General features: G+C 40.0%; 1 protein-coding gene across 2 annotated transcripts in view; it reads right to left on the bottom strand.

Moving 5' to 3' along the window:
- The window catches only part of SMC5 (structural maintenance of chromosomes 5), a 75544-nt gene that overhangs the window by 46921 nt on the left and 762 nt on the right, over positions 1-27861 (bottom strand). The window contains exons 2-7 of one of the 2 annotated variants that reach the window (XM_004600117.2): positions 22839-22980; positions 20336-20388; positions 9521-9683; positions 7739-7873; positions 1650-1790; positions 302-463 (exon numbers count right to left, since the gene is read on the bottom strand). In XM_004600117.2, coding sequence (XP_004600174.1) covers positions 302-463; positions 1650-1790; positions 7739-7873; positions 9521-9683; positions 20336-20388; positions 22839-22980 — 796 coding nt within the window. The remainder of the gene's footprint in view (positions 1-301; positions 464-1649; positions 1791-7738; positions 7874-9520; positions 9684-20335; positions 20389-22838; positions 22981-27861) is intronic. The other variant, XM_055140615.1, reaches the window with a different exon arrangement.

Raw genomic sequence — 27861 nt, 5'->3', positions numbered from 1 at the left:
ATTAAGACTCTCGGTCAGCTGAAGACACTTGTAACTTATTTTTTCATTTTTATCTATTTTTGTTTATTTTTTTATTTTTGGGTCACACCCGGCAATGCACAGGAGTTACTCCTGACTCATGCACTCAGAAATTACTCCTGCTGGTGCTCGGGGGCCATATGGGATGCTGGGAATCGGACCTGGATTGGCTGCATGCAAGGCAAATGCCCTACCTGCTGTGCTAGCATTCCAGCCTCAACACCTGTAACTTATTTTTGTATTTGCCAAAATACAAAAAAGTCTCCAAGGAGTCCGAAAGTACCTTCTCTTTGATTCTCGCCTCCAAGGTGTGGCGCTGCCTTTCACTTTCTTCAATGCGCCTCGCCAAGGGGATCTGCCCGTCTTTCAGCTTTCGGACCTCTTCCTTCACTCGGTCACGAACTCGTTTCACTTCTTCATATTCCTGACGAACATTTTCATATTCCTTGAAAATTAATTTCAAAAAGAGAAGTTAGTGCTCTGCTAGCTTAAACCCACAAATAAAATCAAGGTAGAGGCAAAAACCATGCTCATGAAAAGACTAGCAGCTATTCTTTTTGACAGATTTAATATACAATTTGTCCTCTCATATATTTTGAAACTTCCAAATACCAACATAATAATTTACTAAGAATGCTGAGAGTGAGTTTTATCACATTAAACTTTGACTTCCACCATCTTCAGAAATTTCTGAGTGGCTACTAAAACTAGATTTTCCTTTAGTCTGTAAGTAAAGAATATATTAAAAGTGAAAAACCCAGTTATGAAAAGTGAAAGTGAAAAAGCATACACCAAGAAAATGGGTCAAAGAGAAAACACGTCAACTAGTGGAAATGATGCTTGCTGTATCACAGGGATCAACATATGCTACAGGAGTAAGAACAGTGCTTAGACGGTAAGGGTAAGTAGAATGAGGAAAGAGATCAAAATCAAAAATAAACTGTATATCCAAAATCAATGAAAAGAATGGTGAAAACAATCTCAGGACAATAATGGGGGGCCGGCATACAAATAGTTCACAAAGATAAAGGGTAAGAGTAATAATAAGACATTAGAAAATAATTAAAATGAGCCAAAGAGGTTTAAAATTAATGAAATTATGAGAGAGGGTAAAATGGCATGTTGAGTAAAAGCCACATAGTCATTAATTTTTCTTATTTGCAATGATTATTATTACAAATGACTTGTTATTCATCCTAACTTTGTAACAAACATAAAACCTTATGTTCCATAGGCAATAAAATACATCATTACAGAAATGGATATAGTAGCCTTAGCAAACTTAGAAAGCATCTGAGTAAATTATTTTAAATAAGCTTTATAAGCTTCAGTTCACTCAAAGTTTTTTTTATACTTGTATAAACATATTTATGTAGTATTTTATATACGGGAACAATCTGCTGAAGATTCAAACCTGGAAGAATTAAAAAGTACAGATTGCAAAACTGTTGTCTGCAATACAAAAATATAGCATACATCTAGCTAACCATTTTGTAACAGATAAATTTATTATGATATATTGAACAAACATAAGCAAAGTATTTAATTTTATAGAGCAATTTAGTGCCTTACTTATAACTGTTATTCTACTAAGAGTAGTACCTTGTTTGTCTCTGATTATTGGGACTTACCACCCATGGCCTTTTTGCTTCAAGCATCTCAATTAAATCTAAGTGTCGTTTACGTTCATAAAATCGTTCTACATCTTGTTTATATCTCTCATTTCTCTGAACCATTTTCTCTAGATACTCGGTTTTCTCTTTGCATGAGGTCTAAAATAAAACATTTTTTTTAAAAAAACAATTTAAGACAACAGATCAAATCTTCTAATAATAAAAATATAAAAAAGGACAGCAAAATTTTACAATAAAGAATTTCATAAGCATTCTTACAAACTGAGTAAATCTAATATCTTGTTATAGCATAGGTTATGATAAGTCACATGTCTTTATGGAAGCCCTGACACATGTGAGCTAGAATTCCTCATCCTAGAAGTAAACTTGCCCCATTCTCCTCAAGGGTACAAACAATTCACTAATACATAATAGTACAAAAGCTACATAGCAATATTCAAATAAGTAACACTATGGTAATATGTTATAAACACCTATGAATATAAAGATTTACAAATGAGATAAAATTCAGTTCTAGTATTTTGAATTAACAATTGTTAAGATGTACTTAGAACCTAGTAGAACATGTGGTTTTCTTTCAGAAGATGGTTAAGAAGCTTAGGCGAATAATTCAGAAGCAAGGTTTAAACTGATGTCATGGAGAACAGTTAGTAGAGCCTATCTGTAGTAGGGTAGTGACCAAAGAAATGACAAAACAAAACTCCGATGAACTCCTCTGAGCATTCAGTTAGGAAGATAAAACAACAAAAATATTAAATTATAGCTGGAGAGATAAATCAATGGTTTAGATGCAGGAGACTGGGATTCAGTTCCTGCCAGCAGCCACAGATAAGTGTGTCCCAACAAGGAAACAGGAGAGGGAGATAAACAATGGCCAGATTGGGAATTGGTAAGGGTAGACAAGCTAATCTTGAAAAAGCTAAGAAAGAGATAAAGGAAGGAATGAGGTTGGTTGACAGGGAGGAAGAGAAGGAATAAGTTATTTATTATCCTCAACTACACTACAAACAGTTAAAATAGAAAAGAAAACATTTATGAAATTTCTCATCAAAAAAGTAATTTACTTTAGTTACTGGAACAGGGAAATCGATTAATTATATAAAATTTCAAATTTTGTTATAAAATTTGATTATTTTAAGTAATGCTACCTCCCTGAGTTTCAGAACCGCTTCAAACCTCAATAGACACACCAGGGGGATGTATGTTTCCCTACACCATCTCCCCTCATGCAACTAATAAAATGCAATTGGTTCTGCAGAGGTGCTATTCAAAAGCTATATGATATCTGCTTGTAAGCCTCAATTTATATCACTTGTCATCCTGTTGATCTTTCATTTGCTCGAGTGGGTGCCAGTAATGTCTCCATTCATCCCTGTCACATGCTAGTGTAGCCCAATGGCACCTACTCGCTCCAGGAACATGAAGAGCCTCAAACTGTTTGTTTAGGGTTTTGACGAAGAAGTCTGACCATCTCGTAGGTGGGCGACTCAGTCTTTTGACAGCCTGTGGAATCCAGTCAGTAACAGCTCTAGTCCAGCAATCGTCTCTGAACTGCATTACATGTCCGGCCCATCTGATTTTTGACGCCTTGGCAAACGAGACAACGTTCCTGATTCTTTATCGTCGATGGAGGTTGGAACTCCAGATTCCTTCTCTCACTTGAGTGAAACGTGACAGATAGTCCAAGCATAGCTCTTTTTGATTCCTCTTTGGGATAACCGAATAGTGTTCTCATGCTGTTTTTGTAGGGCCCAGGTCTCTGAGGCGTATGTTAGTGCAGAAAGTATGGTGGAGTCAAAAAGATGTGCCCAGAGCTGGAGGTTCTTTGTCCTCTTAACCACTTCTTTGACGCTCTTGAAGGCATTCCACACTGCTCTCTTCCTACTGCACAGTTCAGGTGCCAGGTCATTTGTCATGTTGAGTTCTTGACTTAGGTATACATAACTGCTGCATTCAGAGATATTTGTTCTGTTGAGGGAAAATGGAACAACAGGAACTAGTCCATTTCTCATGAACATTGTCTTCATGAGATTCAGCTGCAGTCTGACCTTTCCACATTCATGGTCAAAGTCGGCCAGCATTCATGCCACTTGGCTGATATTTGGTGTTATGAAAACGATGTCATTCATCAGCAAAGCGGAGGTGGTGTATTTGCTGACCATCTATCTTTACTCCTATTCCAGTCATCACATGATATTTTCGAGGGTGGCACTGAAGAATTTCAGTGAAATAGTGTCGCCCTGCCAAACCCCTTTCTTTATGTCAATGATCACTTCTTTGTAGAATGGTGAGATCCCGGTGGTGAATCTGTAATACAGCTCATGGAGTATCCTGATGTACTGAGTTTGAACACCCTGTTTGGCTAGGGCTTCGATGGCCACTTCAGTCTCAACAGAATCAAAGGCCTTCTTTAAGTCGATGAACGTTAGACAGAGCGGCATCTTTAACTCTTACAAAATCTCAATGAGCTTGGTCACTGTGTGGATATGGTCGATTGTGCTGAATACTTTTTGGAACCTGGCTTGCTCGCATGGTTGTCCTTCATCTAGTGTTCTGCCAATCCTATTCAGGATGACTCAAGTGAACAACTTGTAGACAACGGACAACAGGCAGATTGGGTGATAGTTGCCGATGTCGTGAATGTCCCCTTTTTGTGCAACAGTACAGTTCTGCTGGTTTTCCACTGGGATGGAACCTTGCATTCAGACAGGGAGCGTGTGAAGAGCCCAGCCAGTGTATTGATGAGTACTGGTGGCAGATTCTTCAGGTGTTCGGGTATGACCTTGTCTGGACCGGTGCTGTACGCTTCTTTACCGACAAAATGGTGTGTTGGATTTCGGAAGGGAGAACGCTGGGAATGACATATCCATCCTGCGGAATTTGGTATGTGGGCAGATGGACATGGCTATGAAAGAGATCCAAGTAGAAATCGTGGATCTGAGTAGAAGTCAAGGATAACCTTTTCCATTGCCCTTCTGGAAAATGTTATAGATCCATCAGGACATCGGAGGGCAGTCATTTTGGTCTTATAGTTGGCGAAGGACAGGTGGGTGTTGCAAATACTTTTCCCGGCTTCTGCTGCATCGGTCCACACTGCTGCTCTTCTCTCTTTGAGGGCTTCCTTTATCGCTTCTCTGCACAGCTTTGCGAGCTTGGACGTTAGCTTGAGGCTCACGCCAGACCACATTGGCAAATGAGTGTGAGAGTTTCAAGAGTTTCTGAAGACAGGCAACATTTTGTGGCTTTCTCTCTGCATTCCTCACACAATCATGGAGGTGCTGAACCAGTTGATTGTATTCCTCATCGATGTTGTCAATGATGGCATCTTCCCATATTGCTGCAGTAATGCCAAAGAGCTCCCAGTTGGTGGTTGTTCTGGGAGTTCTCTTCTTAACCTTTGCAGCCCTTTCTCCCCGCTCTGAGAAACAGAATTTCGCACGAAGGAGACAGTGGTCTGATCCTGTTTGGAATTATGGGACAGCAGCGACACCGGTCAGGCAAAACCATCAATTGAATATGATGTGGTCAATTTCATTGTGGAACTATCCATCAGGAGACTCCCATGTCCAGCATTTAGATTCAGCCTTCTGGAACTGTGAGTTACCATGGATGGTCTTGGTCAACATGATGAACTCAGACAGTCTCTCACCCTGTTTGTTCCATTCTAGGCTGTGGGTCCTGACATGGAGTTCTTCGGATGACCTTCTAGGTCATATCTTGGTGTTAAAATCACCGACAATGACCTGGTAGAAGGTGTAGTCTTCTTTATAGAACTTCTCCAGCTCTATGTAGAACTTCTCAATTTCTTCACCCTAGTTGGATGTTGGTGTGTAGATGACGAAGACAGAAACTGCTGGCAATGAACCATGTCTATTCAAATGTAAGCATCCAATTCAGGTTGTTAGGCATTCGAACGAATCAATGCTCATGGCTAAGGTCATGTTGACAAGGACACTGACACCACCGATGCCTCTACTGTTGCATGTTCCGGGGAACAGTTCTTCTCCAGTGCCAAAAACGGCGTGATGTTTTCACTGTCTTCTCATCTTGGTCAATCCAATGATGTCATACTTAATCTTCCGCGCTTGCACTATCAGGTCCTTGATAGATGCTTCCGATGCCAGCGTACGTGCGTTGAAAGTGCAAAAAGTCACTTTAATCCATTTTGGCACGCTAGTTCGGCCCTGAGATTTTATCTGCCTCTCCTTGTTCGTCCTTTAATGCTGCCGTATTTGGGGCTCTTTCAGGGTCAGGGGAATGAGGCTCATTGTTGTTATTGGTTTTGGCATACTGAATACGCCATGGGTAGCTTGCCAGGCTCTGCCATGTGGGTGTGATACTATTGGTAGCTTGCTAGGCTCTCTGAGAGGGATGAAAGCTTTTAGGGTGGCCTCCAATCGCCATTATAGATGTTCTGATGGTTCATACCATATTTGAACCCCATCAAATATGGTGCAGTAATGATGGAAAATGGGTAGGAAGAATTTATGATGTGTCCGGAAAAGCAGCATGGGGCGTGGCAGCATTGTGTACAATTTATATACAATGAATGAAATTTTTTAAAAATTTGCAATTTAACCAAGAAAAACATTTTATAATGCATTATTGCCTTTTTAAAAATTCAACTAATAACATACTTGATAAAACAATACATTTTACAAGTTTCACATTATCAATCTTTTTTCCTGGTTTGAATAAACTGAATAGTGCCTAGGACTCACATTTTTAGACAGCAGCCCAAAGGTCTTTGTTTTGTTCTTACTAACACCTTTTTATGTGACTTGTCCATAGTTAAAATGAGGTCTTGAGGCTGAGATTCATTAATTTAGGGAAAGGTAAAAGTAGAAAAAAAGTACTAGATTCTAGATGACATTTGACAGTCAAAATAGATTATTTAAATGAATTTATTAAAAAATTAAGCTAAGAAAATTGAAAAATAATCTAGAGATCACAATTTTTTCTATTAGCTTAATTTTTTACTAAATCCATTTTACTGCAAACCATAATCCCAAAAGAGCGGGGAATAGGGAGATAGGGGGAGGGAAGTGCCTACCATAAAGGCGGGGGTGGGTAGTTGGAGGGAAACTGCAGATTTTGGTGGTGGGAAATGTACACTGGTAAAGTGGTGAAGGGATGGGTGGAACATTGTATGACTGAAACCCAATCATGAACAGCTTTGTAACTGTGAAAAAAACTTAAAGATAATCTAACTTAAAAAATAGTAATACCTTTTAAACAATATATCCTTTTGGGTTTTGGGTTATACCTGGCTGTGCTCAGAGATCACTCCTAGTAATGTTCAAGGGGCTGTATGTGGCGCTAAGCACTGAACCAGGGTCAGCTGTGTGCAAGGCAAGGATCTGTCTTATTCCCTGTACTACCTTTATGGCTCCAATGTTACTGTTTTATACTTCTACTGCTGTATAGCAATGCCAGGTGTTTGGGTTTGGTTTAGTCTCTGGTTCATACCTAGCAGTTCTTGGGCGTTATGCCCTGCTAGATGCTCAAAGGTTACTCCTGGCAATGCTCAGAGAACCATGCAATACTACAGATAAAATCAGGTACTCCCACATGCAAACCATGTATTCCAGTTATTTGAGCAATCTTTCCAACCCCACTCTCATTTTTTGTCACTTGATTGTCAGCAATACAATCCTGGCAGGAAAAAAAAATCACAGATACATGAACTCACTCCATAAATGAGAACTGTTCATTTGTTTATGTTTTTTTTTTATTTTTTACAAGTTTTATTGAGAGACATAAAAGATTTTAATAAATAAAACCACAGAGTATTTATGGATTTACTTTTTAAAAAACTGAAAGGATTTTAGTATATCTTTTTTTTTTTTTACTACCTCCCCCCATTTGTTTATGTTATGACATAGAAATTGAGACGGGACAATTAATGAGTTGTCTAGTTCATCTCTATCTCAACTAATCTAGAGTACTTAACCTCTAGCTCTGGCATTAGCAGGTGGAGTCTAGCTGGGAGTAACTCTTGGGATACCAAACACTGCTTAGGAGAGCCTCCCAAAACAAATACCCTGTCCCCCAAACACAATGAATTGCCTTATTTATTTAAATACCTCTAGTTGTTTTTCTTTCTCCCTGAAGTTTTTGAGTTCACAGTGATATCTGTGCATTTCTGGGGGACCAATCGACTTTTCAGTTGCTTCCAAGAGTTCAATTTTACTGAGTTTAGCAAATTCTCCAACTTTATCCTGCAGCACAAACAATTATCAGCAACTATTTTTATTCACAAGTATCTTCAAAACAAATTTCATTCAATAATCACACTTGCTAAGATAACACCCATTTAAATGAAGCTTCTCGTGTGGATCTCAATATCTTTCATATATTAATACACTAATAAAAATAGATTAGCGTATAAACTGCCATGTTTTTGAGAACCTAAAAATATTGTACATGTAATAGGCTGAAAGTGCCTACATACACGTAACAAATAATTTGTGTATAAAGGAAAACATTTTTGGGCCGGAGCAATAATACAAGTGGGTAAGGCTTAACCATGCACACAGCAGACTGGGATCCAATCACCAGCATCTTATGTGATCCCCTCTGCTCACTCCAAAAGAAATACCTGAGTACAGAGCCAAAAGTCTGTCCTGAGCACCACCAGGTGAAGCCCAGAAAATAAGAATTTTTTTTTAAAGAGTAATTTATTTTTTTAAAAGATAGGTTCTTGGATTGATCTTTATCTCAAGATCTTTATCACACCTTATTCTGGAGAAGGTGTGGAATCCACTGGGGGGGAAAAAAAAAAGGCTTGCAATTTCCACATTTTTAACTTATATTTAACTAACAGGTACTCAAATCACCATCTGTTGTTGTTTTGTTCGGGGGCTATACCAGGCAGTGTTCAGGATTTATTATTGGGCCTATGCCAAGGGATTACTCCTGGAGGGGCTCAGGGGACCCTACGTGGTGCCAGGGATCAAACTGAGTAGGCTGTGTGCAAGGCAAGCGCCCTACTCACTGTACTAAGCCTATGGCCCAAATCACCATTGTTTCTGAAGAAAAAACAATTCATTGATAAGACAGACTCAAATATAAATTTTATTGTTTTTGTTTGGTTTGGGGGCTGCTCCTGGCAGTGCCCAGGGCTTACTCCTGGTTCTATGCTAAGAAATAACTTCTGGCAGGGCTTGGGGATGCTGGTGAGGGAACTGGGGTCAGCTGAGTGCAAGGCAAGCATCCTACTATCGCTACATCTCTCCAGCCCCATCAAATACAAATTTTAAAGGCGCCTGACTTTACCTTCATACCAAAATGTTCTAGCCTACTAAATGCTTTTTTAAAAAAAGCACACCTTGGGGGCTAAAGCAATAGCACAGCAGGTAGGGCATTTGCCTTGCACTCGGCTTGACCCAGGCTCGATTCCCAGCATCCCATATAGTCCCCTGAGCACCGCCAGGAGTAATTCCTGAGTGCAGAGCCAGGAATATGCTCTGTGCATCGCCGGTTGTGACCCAAAAAGCAAAATAAATAAACAAATAAAAGCACACCTATAGATTTAAGAGTCTTATTATAAGACTTAATATATTGTTTATCAACATTTTAAGAGACTACAGAAACTCTTATCTAAACAAATTACTGTAAAAAGACAAACTTAATTCCTTTATAATTTATACTTAAAGACATTTTGTTAATTCAAAATTTCCAAATTATTACAAATTAGATCATACTATATAAAAGATGATACACCCTTTCACAAAAAACTTAGTATTAACAATGCTATTTTCAGCTTGACCATTACAATATTCCTTTAAAATCACTTGCATTCTTATGCAGCATAAAGAAGAAACATTATATACAAAATTTCCTCAATACATTTTTTTCTTTCATACCTGAGGTAGAAATTGGCAAAGATTGCCCACTTGAATATTTAAGGCTGCAACTTGTTCTTCTACTACTTTCTGAGTTGTAGATTTTTTGTTGATGAACCAAAAGGACTGATTTTTTGCCACATCAATCTCACGGGTAATTATAAGATTTCCAGAAGTCCTGAACCTAGTTTAAAAAATAATTGAAACATTTTAACATTCAAAGTAATATTTTAGAAAATTTCCAAAATTCTCTTGTACACAGTTTCCAGATAGTATTATTATATTCCTATTCCTCCTGATATTATAATCCCTTGAAAAGGGAACCTTAAAGATTTACTAGCAACAATACATAATTGATCATATGGAAATCTTGACATTAAAACTAAACTGTTACAGTAAAATTATAGCCAATGCCAATCTAAATTCCCAAACACTGCCAGGAGACATCATCTGGAGTCATGTATTCTTTCAGCAGCATGCCACTCCCTAATCCACATGTGCTAACTGCAACTCAAAAATAGCAAGTGGATTCAGTAAAGCATATAAAGCTAAACTTTAGAATTTGTTCTATTTGGAAAATGAACTTTACAAAAGTATTTCCAACATCAAATGTAGCCTTCCTTATTGCTCTGAATTCTGAGGGGACTACATTATAGGGATAGTGAGAAACTTTAATAGAGAATCTGAAAGAAGGGTATTTACTTAGTTCTGGTTTTTAGAAGTACTAGTGCTCCACTCTCATCTATTCATCCATCTTCTTCACTGGGAACCAGCAGCATGTGGTAAAAAGATAAAATTGGTATCCACTGACTAAATGATAATTTGCAAACGTGTATACAAAGATTATATATACCACTACAGAGTACTTTAAACAGCAAGATTTTAGGGCTTAAAGAGTTTTAAACTTTCATTTCTAGCAGAATAACTAACCAAGGACCTTTCTGAGCCTCCTGCTATAAACAACTTAAAATAGGCACGATAGCACTGTTGTCCAGTTGTTCATCGATTTGCTCGAGTGGGGCACCAGTAATGTCTCCATTGTGCGACTTGTTACTGTGTTTGGCATATCGAATACGCCACGGTAGCTTGACAGGCTCTGCCATGTGGGCGGAATACTCTCAGTAGCTTGAAGGGCTCTCTGAGAGGGACAGAGGAATCAAACCTGGGTCGGCCGCATGCAAGGCAAACAAAATAGGTAAAATATTAAAATTATCTCTTCCATTTACGAGCTAGCATGAAAAGCAAGGAATGCTGGCCAAAATCTCAGCACACGTGGGAACCAAGAAGGGAAAAAAAGGATAAAGATGCCTTTCACCTTTAGGGCTGTAGTTCAACCTGTAGTTTTGTACGTTTATTTTCGTATAGCCTACATCTCCCTCTCAGAGAACCTGGCAAGGTGCCGAGAGCATCCTGCCTGCACGGCAGAGCCTGGCAAGCTCCCTGTGGCATATTCTTATGCCAAATACAGTAACAATGATGGGTCTCATTCCCCTTACCCTGAAAGAGCCTCCAATGCAGCACCACTGTGAAGAACGAGTAAAGAGAGGCTGCTAAAATCTTGGGGCTAGGGGGGCCGGAGCGATAGCACAGCGGGTAGGGCATTTGCCTTGCACGCGGCCAACCCGGGTTCGATCCCCGGCATCCCATATGGTCCCCCAAGCACCGCCAGGAGTAATTCCTGAGTGCAAAGCCAGGAGTAACCCCTGAGCATCGCTGGGTGTGACCCAAAAAGCAAAAAAAAAAAAAAAAAAATCTTGGGGCTAGGACGAATGGAGATGTTACTGGCGCCTGCTGGAGCAAATCGATGATCAACAGGATGACAGTGATACAGTGATTTTCATGTCATCCTGGGGGGAGGAGCTGTAGATAAAGCACAAAGCTCTCCAAGATGGAGATCTAATAGCAAACATCCCTAAAATGTTGGATTACCCTGTCAGGGTACTAAATGTTTTTCATCACTATCATCCCAACTAGAAACAGCAAGGTAAGATGCCTGTTTCAAACTATGGCTTGAAGTGTGAAAAAATAAAAATTTCTCCTGACAGCTTTTAATCACATTAGTCTGAAACTGCCTTCCTTGTATCTTGAAGTTATATGACACTACCATGGAGATTCAAAAATCCTCAGAATTCTGTGTATTGTGACCCTGGACTGAAAGCACCCAGTAGTCTGTAACTGAAGTAAACAGCAATTTCCTCTCCAGGGATCTACTTTTATCCTCAGAACAGTAACACAGGTAAGTCAAGAGAGCAAGAGCTACTCATGGAAGCACATCCAGACAAGAAAACTAAGCAACGAGGTTAGAACTACTCAGCATGTGCAAGGCTCTTAGTTCAAATCCCTCAATAACTGCAAGTCCAGCCCTTCCCTGGACATATCCTGGAGACAACTCGCAACAGCAGCTGAGGCCTGAGCGGCACTTCTCCGTATATAGGCTGAGCTTGGCCAGGAATAGACCCATGCTATAAGCATATGTGTGTGCGCGCAACCCCCCCCCCCAATAAAATTAATGGACTCAATAATGAGTATGTTTACTACATTTTAAGAAACAAAAAAATGAGGAGGGGTGAGGGGGGGAAAGCAGAGCCAGAAAAGAACCAAAGAGAAATGAATGTAGAATGCAACAGAGACATAAAAAGACAGATATCAAAGATATGAGGAGAATGGGTGAATAAGGCCTAGAACAATAGTACAACAAGTGAGGGTTTGCCTTTGACATGGCCAACTCAGGTTCGATTCCCAGCATCCCAGATGGTCTCCTGAAACACTGCCAGGAATAATTCCTGAGTGCAGACCTAGGAGTAACCCGAGTATTGCCGGGTGTGGCCCAAAACAAACAAACAAACAAACAAAAAAACAAAGAACAGGTGAATAAATGTCTAACAATTGTCTAACAAGAGTTCAAGGAAAAGGGAGAGGGTGAATGAATGGGTGACAAAATAAAAAAATAATAGATAAGAATTTTCCAAAATGATGGATGATACCAAGCCATAATCTTATGGTCATTAAATTCCAAGAAAAATAAACTAAAAAAAAATCCATACTTAAAAATATTTGGTGGTATCTCATAGTTGTTTTGATCTGCAACTCCCTGATGATTAGTGATGCAGAGCAGTTTTTCATGTGCCTTTTGGCCATTCGTATCTGTGATGTGTGGTGTCAGTCCACCTCACACCACAGAGAATGGCATACATCCAAAAGAACAAAAGAACACACCACTCTGTGGTGTTAGTCTACCTCACACCAAAGAATGGCACACATCCAAAAGAACAAAAGCAACCGCTGTTGGAGAGGATGTGGGGAGAAAGGGACCATTCTACATTGCTGGTGGGAATGCCAACTGGATCAGCCCTTTCAGAAAACAATATGGACACTTGTCAAAAAAGTAGAAATTGAGCTTCCATTTGATCCAGCAATACCACTTCTGGGAATATATCCAGAGAAACAACAAAGTATAGTCGAAATGACATCTGCACTTATATGTTCATCGAGGCACTGTTTACAATAGCCAGAATCTGGAAAAAACCTGAGTGTCCAAGAACAGATGACTGGTTAAAGAAACTTTGGTACATCTATACAATGGAATACTATGCAGCTGTTAGAAAAGATGAAGTCATGAACTTTGCATATAAGTGGATCAACATGGAAAGTATCATGCTAAGTGAAATGAGTCAGAAAGAGAGAGACAGACATAAAAAGATTGCACTCATCTCTGGAATATAAAATAACAAAGTAGGAGACTAACACCCAAGAATAGAAGTATATAATACAAGGAGGTTGGCTCCATGGCTTGGAAGCTGGCCTCACATGCTGGGAGAAAGGCAGCTCAGATAGAGTAGGAGATCCCGTGTGGGAAGGGAGATGTGTGCTGAAAGTAGACTAGAGACTGAACACGATGGCCACTCAATACCCCTTATGCAAACCACAACACCCAAAAGGAGAGAGAGAGAACAGAATGGAATACCCTGCTACAGAGGCAGGGTGGGGTGGGGGTGGGGGACAGGATTGGAGGGTGGGAGGGATACTGGGTTCATTGGTGGAGAATGGACACTGGTGTAGGGATGGGTTCTTGAACATTGTATGAGGGAAACACAAGCATGAAGATGGGTAAATTTGTAACTGTACCCTCACGGTGACTAATTAAAAAAATAAATTATAAAAAATAAAATTCTAATTGGGAAAAAAATGTGGTGTGAAACTATAAAACATCAAGTCAAATGATTTCACCCAAGTCTATTGAAAACAAATTATCAAAGTAACTAAGATAGTCACATGAGAAGATGTGATTTTATGCTGAGAAGGAAAAACAAACCATAAATGTAGAATTTGTATTTAGCAAACAAACCTTTCAAGATTTAGCTCAAAATAACAATTTTCAGACCCAAACTGCAATCTACTAACACCCTCATTAAAAGTAACATTCAAGAGTGTCATTCTGGCTGGAAAAAAGTCATCACAAAAGCACTGTAACACTGTTGTCCCATTGTTCATCAATTTGAGTGGGCACCAGTAACGTCTCCATTTGTGAGATTTGTTGTTACTGTTTTTGGCATATCGAATATGACACTGGTAGCTTGCCAGGCTCCGCTGTGTGGGAGAGATACCCTCAGTAGCTTGCCAGGCTCTTTGAGAGGGAGGGAGGAATCGAACCTGGGTTGGCCAACGTGCAAGGCAAACTCCCTACCCACTGCACTATCATCCAGTCCATCACAAAAGAAAGGATCAAAAATGCAAAAATAATCAAAGGCATTTTGTAGGATAACGTTGGTTTGTCCTTTCTCCCTGGCCACAAGGAACTTAGGTTTATCGGGTTACACCCATCACAGTGCTCCCAAGTCACTCCTATTGCTTTATTTATCTGTAAACTCTTCTCTGTGCTCTCCTCCCCAACCAGTTAATCACCTTTTCCCCTAATCAGATTCTGTTAAGGTGTAAGGTCAGATCCTCCCAAGAACACTTAACTTATAAGTTAAATATTGTTTTTCCCCGTTGTTTCCGTAGTTTACTTTAAAGCAATGTCCTTTCTGTATAGACACGGAAGACAGTTAACATTATGCACTTGTAACTTGGGAGTTAACTGCCACTTCTAGACATCTGCTTTCTCGACTTAAGCCTCAGTTGCCCTTAGTTCCTAGCACCCCAAAAGTAGGATCCTGGCAAGGGACTGAATGGAACCAAGGCAAGCTGTGAGCCATCCTGGCATTGAAATGGGCCAGGCAAAGCGCCACAATACTCAGCTATAAGTCAAGAGCATGGTCATGGGCAAACGCTGTCATGACCCAAAAGAGGTAACCGAATAAGGAGGCTGCTGGAGTTAGGAACACTAACCTGGCCTGAGGACTGTGGTCTGGAATATATAGTGAAATGTCCTCATGAAGAACCAAACTTTAAGCTTGAAAGATCTCTTACTGTGCTCATACAAAATGACATTGCTAGAAATAAATTTACTACAACTCAAGCAAATTGATGAGCAATGGGATGACAGTGACAGTGATTTAAGTGGATTACTAGCTGGGGAGGGCTGGAGTGATAGCATAGCAGTTGGGCTTTCGCCTTTCACGAGGCCGACCCGTGTTCGATTCCTCCATACGCTTTGTATGCAGGAGGCCTGGATCGGATCTGACAATACCAGGAGTGACCTCTGAAAATAGAGCTAGGAGTTACCCCTTCAGCACTGCTGGGTATGGACCCAAAACTAACAACAAATTTCAAAGGAGTAGCAACACAAAGACCGCATAGCTAGATGATTTATATCTATCTCTGCAATGCAGAAATCATAACAATGTATAAAAAGAAAATCATTACCTCAGATTTTGAAACAGCTTCTAATTACAAACCCATAATGAAAACTAAGAAACTTGAGAACTGAAAAATAGGTATATATACCAAATTTATGAAATGGAACCAAAGGATCACCAGAAGCAGCTGGGTGCATGAAGTGGAGGAAAGAAAGCATCCTCAACAGACTGTGGTAGGAAAACTGAATAGTCAAGTGTAAGAAAATGAAATTTGACCTGTATCTCACACCATACACAAAAGCTACTGTAAACTGAATTAAAGACCTCAATATTAAATTAGAATTCTTAAGATAGCACTGTAGCAGTGTCCTCCCGTTGTTCACTGATTTGCTCGAGCGGGCACCAGTAATGTCTCCGTTGTGAGACTTGCTGTTACTGGTTTTGGCATACGGAATATGCCAGGGATAGCCAGGCTCTGCCGTACAGGCAGGATACTCTCGGTAGCTTGCCAAGCTCTCCGAGAGGAACAAGAAATTGAATCCGGGTCAGCTGCATGCAAGGCAAACGCCCTACCCACTGTGCTATTGCGCTAGTCCCATCACTGACACTATTGCAAATTATGTGCCTAAATGTTTAAAAAAGCCTACACCCCTATTCTGACATAAATGTCAATTAACACCTCAGTTTTATCTTTTAGTTTTAAATACAAAAAGATTGGGGCCAGAGAGATAGAACAGCAGGTAAGGCACTTGCCTTGCACATAACTGACCTGGTTTGACCCCAGACATCCCATATGGTCCCTGGAGGATCACCAGTAGTGATTCCTGAATGCAGAACCAGGAATAACTCCTCAGCACTGCAAGGTACGGCCCCCAAACTTCCAAAAAGATAAAAAGGTACCTATATGGTGATAGGTTTTTATTACTGAATGAACGTCAGTTCTGTATATTTTCTGCTAAGTCAGATTAACCACAATTTTTGGAAGTATTACAACAATCATTTGCAATTTCTGTACTAAGTTTTAAGAAAGCAATCTCTGACTTTTAAGCAGAAAAGTAGACTGAAGGAGGCCGGAGAGATAGTAGAGTGGATAGGGGGCTTGCCTTATAAGCAGTGACCCAGGTATGATCCCCAATATTCCATATGATCCCCTGAGTACTGCCAGGAGTAATTCCCAGGTACAGAGCCAAGAGAAACCCCTGAGCATCACCAGGTATGCCCCCTAAACAAACAAAAAATAAATGAAAAAGGAAAGAATTCTTAAGATACATTGTGAAATACAGGCACAGTTTGTTCCAACTTCAGATCTCAAGGGTGTTTTCAAGGATGAGATTCCACTGGCAAGGAAAACAAATAGCCCTTTGACCTACGTCCCTGACCAATTATTCAGCTTTAAAGTGTACACTTCAATGTTCCTTTTAATCTGGTAAAATAAACCCAAGAAAATGAAACATTTAAATCATTTTAGACAGAGAAGGTAGGGGCACTTGTGCACGCAGCTGACCCAAGTTCTATCCCTGGCACCCCATAGAGTCCATGTTGCCCACCAAGAGTGACCTCTGAGCACAGACCCAGGAATTAAGCCCTGAGCCTAGTGAGGTATGGCTCCCAAACAAACAAAAACTTTAATGTAACTCATCATCACTGTAGCACTGTCATCCCGTTGTTCATCGATTTGCTCGAGTAGGCACCAGTAACGGCTCCATTGTGAGATTTGTTACTGTGTTTGGAATATTGAATACACCACGGGTAGTTTGCCAGGCTCTGCCATGTGGGCGGGATACTCCACTATTTCCAGAATATTTCATAACCATAAAAAAGGAGCCCAAACCCACTTGTCACTATTTTTTCAGTATTAAAATGATCAAAAAACTAATTTTTATGTGAACACTGTCAAGAACATTAAGTGGATCACAAAATGCATGAGTTTTGGACCAAGTATGTGGGTCAGCAACAGAACACTAGCCTTGTATGTGTAAGGTGCTTGGTCTGATCTCTAGCACTGCAAACACACACACACAATTTAAACCCTGATAGGCAACTAACATTTACTGCTTACACTCCCACAGTGAGTGACAGTAACACTATCAGCATGCCTTCATTATTACAAAATTTGTTTTTTAATTTCTCCAAATTGAGAAGAATAAAAGGCCTACTTTCTTTACTTAAAAACTAGCATAAATAGTCTGTTTATGTATCTACATTTTTAATTTTTAAAGTTTTAATCAGTGATTTATAATACCATTAATGATAGGGTTCATGCATGCTATCAAACACCAGACCTTCCACTGTTCCCTCCACCATTGTCTTACCCTACCTAACCTACAAACAGGCCACTCCCATACCTCCCACGCCTTCTCCCCAATATCCATGGTTAAGATCAGTTCTATAGATCAGTTCTCAGGTTCTATTGCTTTTCGCCACTTGTTAAGTCACTTACTATGTTTGTTTTTTTTGGGGGGGCCACACTTGACAGTGCTCAGGGCTCTGCTCTCAGGAAGTGCTCCTTATAAACAGTGCTCCTGACTGTCAAAGAACAGTATGAAGTATGGGGTTCTAACCAACATACACAGCATGCCAGGAAATGCCCTAACTACTGTAGTATATCTCTGGCTTACTATGCTTCTTTATATCCCATATATGAGAGAGATCATCCTATCTGTCTCCCTCCTTCTAATGAACTTCACTCAGCATCATACTCTCCAGATTGATCCACACAGCAGCAAACTGCATGATTTCGTCTCTTTTCACAATTGAGGAGCATTCCACTGTTATATGCACCACAGTTCCTTTGTATAGTTTTCTTTGGACACTTGGGTTGTTTCCAGATTTTGGTTAATATAAATAAACTGCAATGAACTATAGGAATGCAAGTATCTTTTCTGAATACAGGTTTTGGGATCTTAGGTAGATGCCAAGAAGGAGAAATGCTGGCTGGGTAATACAGAAGCTCTGAAGTTTTCTGACAAGTATCCAAACTGTTTTCCAAAAGAGTTCAACAATCAACATTCCCACTAGCCATGGATAAGGGTGCTTCTTTTGCTACATACATGCTGAAATTAGTTGTTTTCATTCCTTTTGCTGTATACCAATTCACTGATAGAAGGTGCTATCTCATTTTGATTTAAATTACTGTATCCTAATATTATATTCTTTTGCTCATTTTCTATTATGCTGTTTATAACTTAATATTTTAATAACTTTGAAACTTTTGTATGTTATTTGTGCTAAAATGTTTTGTCCCATGTCACTTATGTTTATAGTACCATTATTTTTAGCTAGACTCTTACAAAGTTTCAATTTTCTATTTTCCTTTGAATGGTTCATGGGTCAACTGTTCTGCTTAGAATATTACTCAGGGACCAGAATGATAGTATGGCAATAAGGGACTTGCCTAGCATGCAGCTAACTGGGGTTCAATCCCTGGCACTCCATTTGGTATTCCCAAATGCTGATTTTTCATTTGTTTGGGAGTGATACCTGGCAGTATTCAGGGATAACTCCTGGCTCTGCACTCCTGACAGGGCTCTGGGGAACACACAGGGTGCCAGGGATCAAACCCAGTTTGACTGTGTGCAAGGCAAGTGCCCTAACTACTGTACTATCTCTCCAGCCCCACTCAGTCTTTAATATAGCTAGATTTTACTTAAAAATAAATGTGTAAACTTACCTGTTGACAATCTTCTTGCAACTACCAAAATTTTACATGAACTTAAAAAGGGCAGATTATTTTAGGAACATAATAGGCTTCTCTATTTATTTAAATCATTTCTCTTATCAAAATTCTATTATCTTTAATAACTATAATTACTTAGTATTTTGTTTACTTCTATGAGTGTCTATTTACCAGCTCTACATAAATAAAACTTTTTTCAGCAATATCCAAGTAAAACACCATCCTCTACTGAAATGATAGCATTATTAAAAAATCTTTATGAACTATTTTAGCTAAAATAGTCTGTACTTTCTCTTTTTTGGAGGCAACACCCAGTGCAGCTTCAGTGTGTACTCCTGGCTCTGCACTCAAGATTTCACTCCTGGTGAGGCTTTGGGGTAGGGGTATATATGGAATGTTGGGGATCAAACTGTGGTTGGCCATATGCACATCCTGATTTCATCTTTTCTCATAATCTACACCTTACCCACTATACTACTGGACTTCTCTTGAAAGAAGATATGTCTTCTTTCCCTACATACATGCTGAAAGAAGTCCCTGCTCTGAAATCCCTTCAGACCCTCCATGACTTTCTATAAAAGTCTAAAATTAATCTAAATCAGTAACCTTCAATCCTTTCAACATTGAACAGTGGCGAAAATTTACTTCATAGACAACTAAGGCAGAAATACAAACCATTATTTATGGGATGCGTGGATAGCTCAAAGGACTGAAGTGTATAGTTTGCAGGCAGGTGGCCTGGCTGGGTTCAATCCCTAGCACTACATTGTTCCTCAACACTGAAGAGCAGCCCGAGACCACTTAGTGTAGCCCCCAAACCAGGAAGACAGCAAACATTATTTATAAGAATATTCATGCAAATATATACTTATATACGTAAGCATTTATAATCATACCATACAAAATTTTGATATACCATGTATTCTGTAGCCAAAAATTTTGTTTTTTTCACAGATGGGCAAGAAGCTTCTGCAGGCAAGTTTTTGAAAACCACCAAAACAAAGTACATACACTATGAATGTCAAATAGGATTAGCTGAATGCTTTTAAATTATTTTAAAGTATGATCAGAAGATTCAGTGAATATTTCTATTCCATCAGAAATGGCTGCCAAGTATGTAAATGGAGAATATATAGGTAGGAGGGGAAGAAATACTATAGTTATCAATTTCTATTATGAACAAGGGAAGAGGATACAGTGACATAAACATTAAGTATGCCATAAATGCAAACAAAAAGAACATGAATACAATTTCCAATAGTAGTCACTGTTACATAATACTACTCTAGAAGTAACCATTGTTAATACCTCGTGAATTTCTTTTATGACAAATACTTGTTATTCTATTTAAAAGTCATCAAAAGGGCATGGACAGAAACTAAGAAATAAAGGAAAAGGAGTTTCAGCAATTTCAACACTTACAATTCAATTTCAACCATGCCTTTGGTACATCCTCTCTTCACAAAAAAACCAACCTAAGATAAAAAAAGACAAGTGAGCTATATGATGACATCCGAGGTTAACAGTCTCAACAAACTCATACTTTGTCAGATCAAGATTCTTTCAGTAACTACTTGCAAGGTGCTCTGTCATCACTTTCTAACATTCTTCCCAGGTCTGAGCCTCTCCATTCCTGGTACCTACAAGTAATATTAGATACTATACCATTTCCTGAGCCCTCTGCAAGCCAGGAACTAAGCTGTTGGATATTAACCCTAAGTGTCTCAGGCTTCATCATTAAACTGCCTCATCTCCTCTTCCCAGAGAAACTTACAGAGTCCTTATGAGCACCCCTCATCTCCTGAGTTTATCTTTAACTTTTCCTTTGTGCTATAACTCTCACTGTTACATTCCCTAAGTCAGTCCTGGCTACTTGTAAGTCAAAACTTCTGGTGATTCTGGACTTTTTATTTAAAGTGAATTACTTGCTTTTCTATTTTCCCTATAGCCTTTTCATATTTTACTATACAGCAATGTTCTTTGCTTAACACAGGAAGACCATTAATGCTATGCTCCTAATATGTGGGAGTTGACTGACTCTGCAATAGATCTACTCCTGGACATCGATCATAATAACTTGAGGTCAGGGACAGTCTAGAAAACATAAAGCACAGTCTTGATGAAAGTCAGTATGATTTAAGAGACAGGACACCCATGGGGAAGGGTGAACTGGCCTGAGGACCTAGTCTGGGATTTGTAATAAAAACCATGCTTGCCCTCAGAGCCCAAAGAACTAAGTTTTGGAATCTAAATAATAATCATCTACCTGCCTGCTTGTCCTGTTGCCCATGGGAACTTTTTGGCTTTTTACAAATAAACCCTTTGGGGGTTGGGGGGGAGTGGAAGGAAGACTCATACAGAGGTGTATCAAATCTTTCTTATATTGGAGATTTCTATGGAGTCACAAAGATTAAATATTGACCACTCTAGTATTACCCATCATTACTAATTAAAATCTAATTATCAGCATCGTTTTCAAAAGGAATAGTATCACTACAATTAACATTAAAATACACATTTTGAGGTATATACACATGCACATAAGCACATAAAAGACACAGAAGCTAAAATGAAATGACTGTTTTGGTTTTTTGGCCACACCTGACAGGACTCAAGGGTATTGCTGGCATGGAATTGGTAGTCAACATGGTACCAGTGATCAAAACTGGATCTCTGACACGCATATCAGGCACTAATGCCCCAGCCACCTTGGGGGACACTACGGGGTGCCAGGTATTCCAGGCCCTGTAAGCAGTTACTTTAAAGGAGTGGAAAGCATGAGGATGGGAAGAGTGTACAAAAATTAAGACACCTGTCTTACTTGCTATTAACCACTATTCCATTCCAACACGTTTCTAAGCATCGAGCATCACTACATACAGCCCTAGAGACCCCTGAGCTACACAGGGGTGGCTGGGATAATCCCTGACACCCCCAATTCAGTTGGCAAAGAATCACAGAGAGGAATCATTTTGATGCTAACCCTGGTAGTGCTCAAGGATCACTCATGGCAATGCTCAGGGGATCATATGCACTGGCGGGGATAGACCTGGAGTCTGCCACATGCAAGGCAAATGCTTTAACCCCTGTATTATCTTTGGTTCCCAGGACACCAGGGATTGTACTCAGTCTGTCACTGCCAGGCAGACACTTTAAGTCACAGAACCATCTTCTGAATCCCCAATTAAGAATTCTTAACCACTTTTAATTCTTTATTTCTCAACTATCTTCAAAACTTACAGTGAGTAACCCACAATCCCTTTATGTGATGTGGCTTCTCTGTGAGACACAGTATTTTGACTTTTAAATGTCTATGGCTCTTCCCCACATTCAAGAATCCACCCCCACCTCATCCTTTCCATTGTGTACAATACTTGAAAGCCAGATTTTAAGTATAGGTAAGCAAATCTTCCCAAGAAAACAACTCCAGAGCTTATCTAAGTCTTTAGATTAATAGAATTCTATTTCTGCCCTTGGTAAATTTGCTTTGCCTATCCACAAACCTAGCAATACATTTTATAAGATATATTTATTTTGGTTTGGGGGGCCATACTTGGCTGACTTCTGGCTCTGTGCTCAGGGATCATTTCTAGCAGGGTTTGGGAGTCCACAGGGGATGTTGTGGACTGAACCTTGGTCAGCAACTTGCAAGGCAAGTACCCTACCTGCTCTATCATCGCTACAGCCCCAGATATACTGTATTTTAAGATTTTAAGTATCTCGTACTTGAATTCTCCAAATATTTAGTCAAAATACTTTTAGAAATGGAAAACCACAACTTCTCTGCATGTCAACTTTGCTGTTTATATTCAAGCACTAGCCATACGTAAGAAATTGAGGTACAGAAATTCATTTGTTACCAAAAAATGATTAACAGCTTAGAATTGTTTTGCTACTGCTGTATAAAGTACTTATGTTAACTCACCTTATCTGCTCGACCCATGAAAGCAGGTTTGCCTGCTAATCCAAGGCAAATGGCACACACAATGCTAGACTTTCCTGTTCCATTAGCTCCAATAATCATATTCAAATGGGGTCCAGGAGATACTTCACAGATATCATATGTTCTAGATTATAAAAAGATAACATTAATAAACAGAAGTAAGTGAAGACTTTATTTACAAAGTACATTTTCTTTATGTAACCTATAGGCTTCCACAAATCCCTTTTAGTGACAGAATTTTATTAAGAGTAAATAAAAGCCATAGAGGCAGGCTGGGATGGAGGTAGCAATGGGAGGGAAACTGGGGACACTGGTGCTGGGAAATTACAATGGTGAAGGGATGGGTGTTGGAACACTGTACGACTGAAATGCAATCATGAACAATTCTGTAATGCTCTATCTCACGCTGATTCAATTTAAAAAAGAGGGGCCAGGAAAATAGAAAAATGGAAAAAAGCAATAAATCTTTAGGGAAATATGACCTTTACAAACATAAGTCTGCTGGTGAGGTAGAACACTTGCTCTGCATGAACGAGGGTCTGGATTTGATGAGAGACATTAGGTGGGGAAAAAGATCAAATATCAGTCTGTTGAATAAAGCAAAGTTTTAACAGTACCTCTCTCTTTTTCTCTCTCTCTCCCCCTCTCTCTCCCCCCCTTTCTTTTTGAGTCACACCCAGCATTGCTCAGGGGTCACTCCTGGCAGTGTTTGGAGGACCATATGGGATGCTGAGGATCGAACGCAGGTCAGCCATGTGCAAGGCAAATGCCTTACCCACTGTACTATTGCTCCCAATCCGATTTATTCTTCCTTATAAGTAATAGACAATACAATGCATCAAAGCTCCCATACAAATAATTTTTTTTTAAGTTTCATATAAGCCACAGCTCACCTCTAACCTACAGACTTTACATTTATGTGTCTCTCAAATTAAAATACTTCAGAGCTGGTCGGGGAGGTGTAATGGGCATGAATGCCTTCCAGACACGAGGCTCTGAATGAGAACTCCAGTACCTGGAGCTGGAAAGTCAGCACAGAGGATAAAGTGCTTTGCAGGTGACCGAGCCAGGTTTCTAGGTTCAATCACCAGCATCCCATCTATTCATAAGAGCATCACTAGGAGTGATTCCTGAGTGCAGAGCCAGGAGTAAGCCCTGAACATTGCCAAGTGTGGTCAAACCAAAACAAAATCCAGTATCTCCCAATATGGTATGATCCTTACCCTACCCCTACTATGTGTGGCCCAGTGAGATCATGCCATCTACAACACCCAGAACCTTATTAAAAAACAAACAAACAAACAAAAAACCGATACTTCAGAGCAACTTCTCATATTTTAAAATTTGAAATAATCCAAGATATGTTCATTCCAATTAGAAAACTTTATAAATGTTAACCCAATAGTTTCATTTTATGGGGCTGGAGCGATAGCACAGCGGGTAGGGCATTTACCTTGCACGCGGCCAACCCAGGTTAGATTCCCAGCATCCCATATGGTCCCCTGAGCACTGCCAGGAGTAATTCCTGAGTTCAGATCCAGGAGTAACCCCTGTGCAACGCCAGTGTGGCCCAAAAAAAGCAAAATAAATAAATAAATAAAGTTTCATTTTATTAACTTAACAAAGTTGTTTTCCTTTACAATGCCGCCAGAGATCCAACAAAGAATTCACTGAAAACTGTATTAACATTAAGCCATGATACAATATCCCTCATAAAAGAAAACTACAAGTGCAAAAGCTATTAGCAATAGCAGCACCAATCCTATTCATCTATTAATTGCCAGGGACAGCTATTTACAATGTGACGCAAACTCTGATCCAAGTATTTATCTAACTTATCTTTGAATGGCCTACACAAATAGTCTTGCCCCAAAACCTTTCAGTTAGCTGCCATCTAATCCTCAAGAATAAACGCTGAGCTTGCTTCTAATCTGCTAAATATAAAATTAAACCAAGCACACCTCAAGTTTAGTACTCAAAAATGTTAGGTGGTAATAAAATAAATATAAGTCATTAAGGAGTGACCCCAATAAGTGCTCAGGGGACCATTAAGTGGTGCTGGCTTTAGTCAGAGCCACAGCAGCCCATGCAAGACAAGTGCTCTATCTCCTCTACCATCTCTTTGTTCAGGAACCATTTAATGATTAAAATATAACTAGTTTGGAACTTTCCACATTTGAAAAATCACCTGACTTAGAACTTTTATTTATTTATTTTGGCCACAGCAGGAAGTGCTCAGGAGACCATATGTGGCGCTAGGGCTAGAACCAGAGTTGGCCACGTGCAAGTGCCTTAAACCACTGCACTATTTCTCTAGGCCCATGACTTGGGAACTTCTTCATCCCAGTACATAAAGCCCCATTTTTTTTTTTTTTGTATGTGTGTAGGGGTGGGGGGTGGGAGGGGGCACATTAGGTAGTATTCAAGTCTAACTCCTGGCTCTGAACTCAGGGCAATCCTGGCAGGCTCTGGGGAACATATGGGCGGAAGGCGGGGCATGAGGTACCAGATATTGAACCCGGGTAAGACACAAGGAAGGCAAACACCCTTTCCACCAGTACTATCTCTCTCGCCCAAGCCCCCTTCTTTTTTTCTTTTTCCTCCTTTTTTAATTTAGGGAATCATGGGTGAGATACACTGTTTCAAGTTGTTCATGGTTGGGCTCCAGCCATACAATGTTTCAACAGTCCCTTCACCAGTTTTCATATCCCATCACCAATGTCTCCAGTCCTCCTGCCACCTGGCCCCAGCCTGCCTCTAAGAGGTGCTGGCACTTTTCTTCCTTCCCTCTCCCCACCTTTGATGCCCCATTCTTCTTCTTTTCTTTGGCTTTTTTTTGGGGGGGTCACACCCAGCGATGCTCAGGGGTTTCTCCTGGCTCTGCACTCAGGAATCACTTCTGGCAGTGGTGGGATAACATATGGGATGCTGCGGATCAAACCCAGGTCGGCCGCATGCAGGAAAAAGCCCTACCCACTGTGCTATCGCTCCAGTCCCAAAGCCCAATTCTTTTAACACTTGTATTTTAACAAGTTTTCTGTTCTCTTATTCAAATAGTGATGCCACTAGTATTTAAGAAAATATAACTGGCCAATGAAATAGTACAGGGTGTTAGATACTTGTCTTGCATGCAGCAGAACTGTTCAATGGGAGGGAAGAAAAAAAGTGGGAAAAACAATTTCTGATCTAAAATAGACAAATCTTATAAATGAAAAAATTCCCAAGCACAAAACAAAACCAAAAAACAAATTGCTCCAATAATACATTTATTGGGAATTCCTTATTTGTGTTTCTGAGCTCCCCCAGGGAAAATTTTTGTCAAAAGTTTGTCCTCTTCTCAAGTCTATATGCCCTGCCTACAATATAATCGAAAGCATGACTGAATTAGTATCTACAAGCTATAAATCGACCTGGACGACCGAGAGAGGCAGTTACTACCATCTTATTCTATTTGTATACCACACAACAATCACCTCAAATTAAACACATTCAAAATGAATTCAAAATGAATTCCAAGGTGGTCTTCTAGTTGAACCATCATTATTCTCCCATTGCTCAAATCGGAAACCTAGGTATTACTTTTTCACCATCTTTGATTTCATCTCTCTCATCATATGCACCTACCCTCTTATCATCCCATCAATCACCAAATCCTACTAGCAGATATGCAAATCAGATGTCATCTGTTAAAAGAGAAACAGGTGATACTTTGTAATTTAGTTCCACCTTCATCTTTTTCAAGCTTCATGAATTTTTTAATCAAACCATTAGTGTACCTTAGTGCATTTCTCTGTGTGTTATCTCCTTTCACCTGTGTACAAGCTGTTCCTTTGGTGGGTGCTCTGTCCATTCCCAACTGATTTGACTTGTTAAACTAACAAGTCAACTCTTTATTACTTTCTACTAGGCCATTTCGGTTCTGGAAACCAAGCCTTTTCTACTTCATTCCTAAAACCTAGAATTCCTTCTACTGTAAAATTAAACATTGCTTTATTCACTTTCCAGTTACCTTTCCTTCCTCCCCTCACAGACAAACACTAACTTAGCAGTCATCCACTCTTCCATGACTTGTAATGTCTTCTGTTTCCTGCTGTTGATAATCAAGAGGCCTAACTGCTGGCAGCTGTGGGCTCTCTTCAGCCCCGTTATCTAACTTCAATGTAGCAAGCGAAAGTTTGAAACGCTTCTTTCCCTTGGCTTCCTAGTTAACACTCTCCCTCTGTTCTCCTCTTACACCCCTGAACAGCTCCGGAACAGTTCCTTCTCTTGAGAGTTCCTCTTCTGGTCCTTAAGTACTGGAAATACTCCGGGATTCTATACTAAACCTTTGATTTCTCCTATTTACAATTCTTTCCGGGCGCTCTCGCCCACTCCTGCAACTTCAAGAATCTCCCAGACACAGGAATGGGTGATCTCTCACCTTCCTGTCAGCTCCAGACACTGACCCCTACTGCCTAGGGAAGACCCCTTTTCAGCTGATCTACTGGAAACTTTATGTCACAGGATCCAAAAGGAATTTATTATTATTCTCCTAAATTCTCTCTTCTAGAATGCACCCCACCTGGCCAATTAGCTGCACTCACTCCTCCGGGATCCCCGAGCTTCACAACTAATCTGTAGCCACATCCTGGCAAACCTCTTTTCTCTCTTTCCACTCCTACTCCTTGGGGTCTCACCCAGATCAGTTCTTGCTTTTCATTCTATGAAAGCCTTGTTGTGTTCCAAACTCGCCTGTTTCTAAATCAACTTTCCCGAGGCTTCTGGAAAGTCACCCTTAAAACGCTAGGTTGGGTCTCCGAGCCGACTTGGGGACTCCTTCGCATTTACTGAGGGTCGCGGCGACGCTCAGAAAATACCTGCCCACTTCTTGGGTGTAACCAGACTTCACCTTCACGCACATCCTACAGAATCCGACCTTTCCCCACAAAGACCCGACTGTTCCAAACAGTTCTTGGGCTGGCGACCCCTGGACTAAATTCCCAAAAGTATCACAATTACCAGCTGT

The sequence above is a fragment of the Sorex araneus genome, chromosome 1, assembly GCF_027595985.1.
Source record: "Sorex araneus isolate mSorAra2 chromosome 1, mSorAra2.pri, whole genome shotgun sequence".
Lineage (NCBI taxonomy): Eukaryota > Metazoa > Chordata > Mammalia > Eulipotyphla > Soricidae > Sorex > Sorex araneus.
The sequence above is the reverse complement of the archived record's forward strand: the minus strand, read 5'-3'. Positions and strand labels throughout refer to the sequence as shown.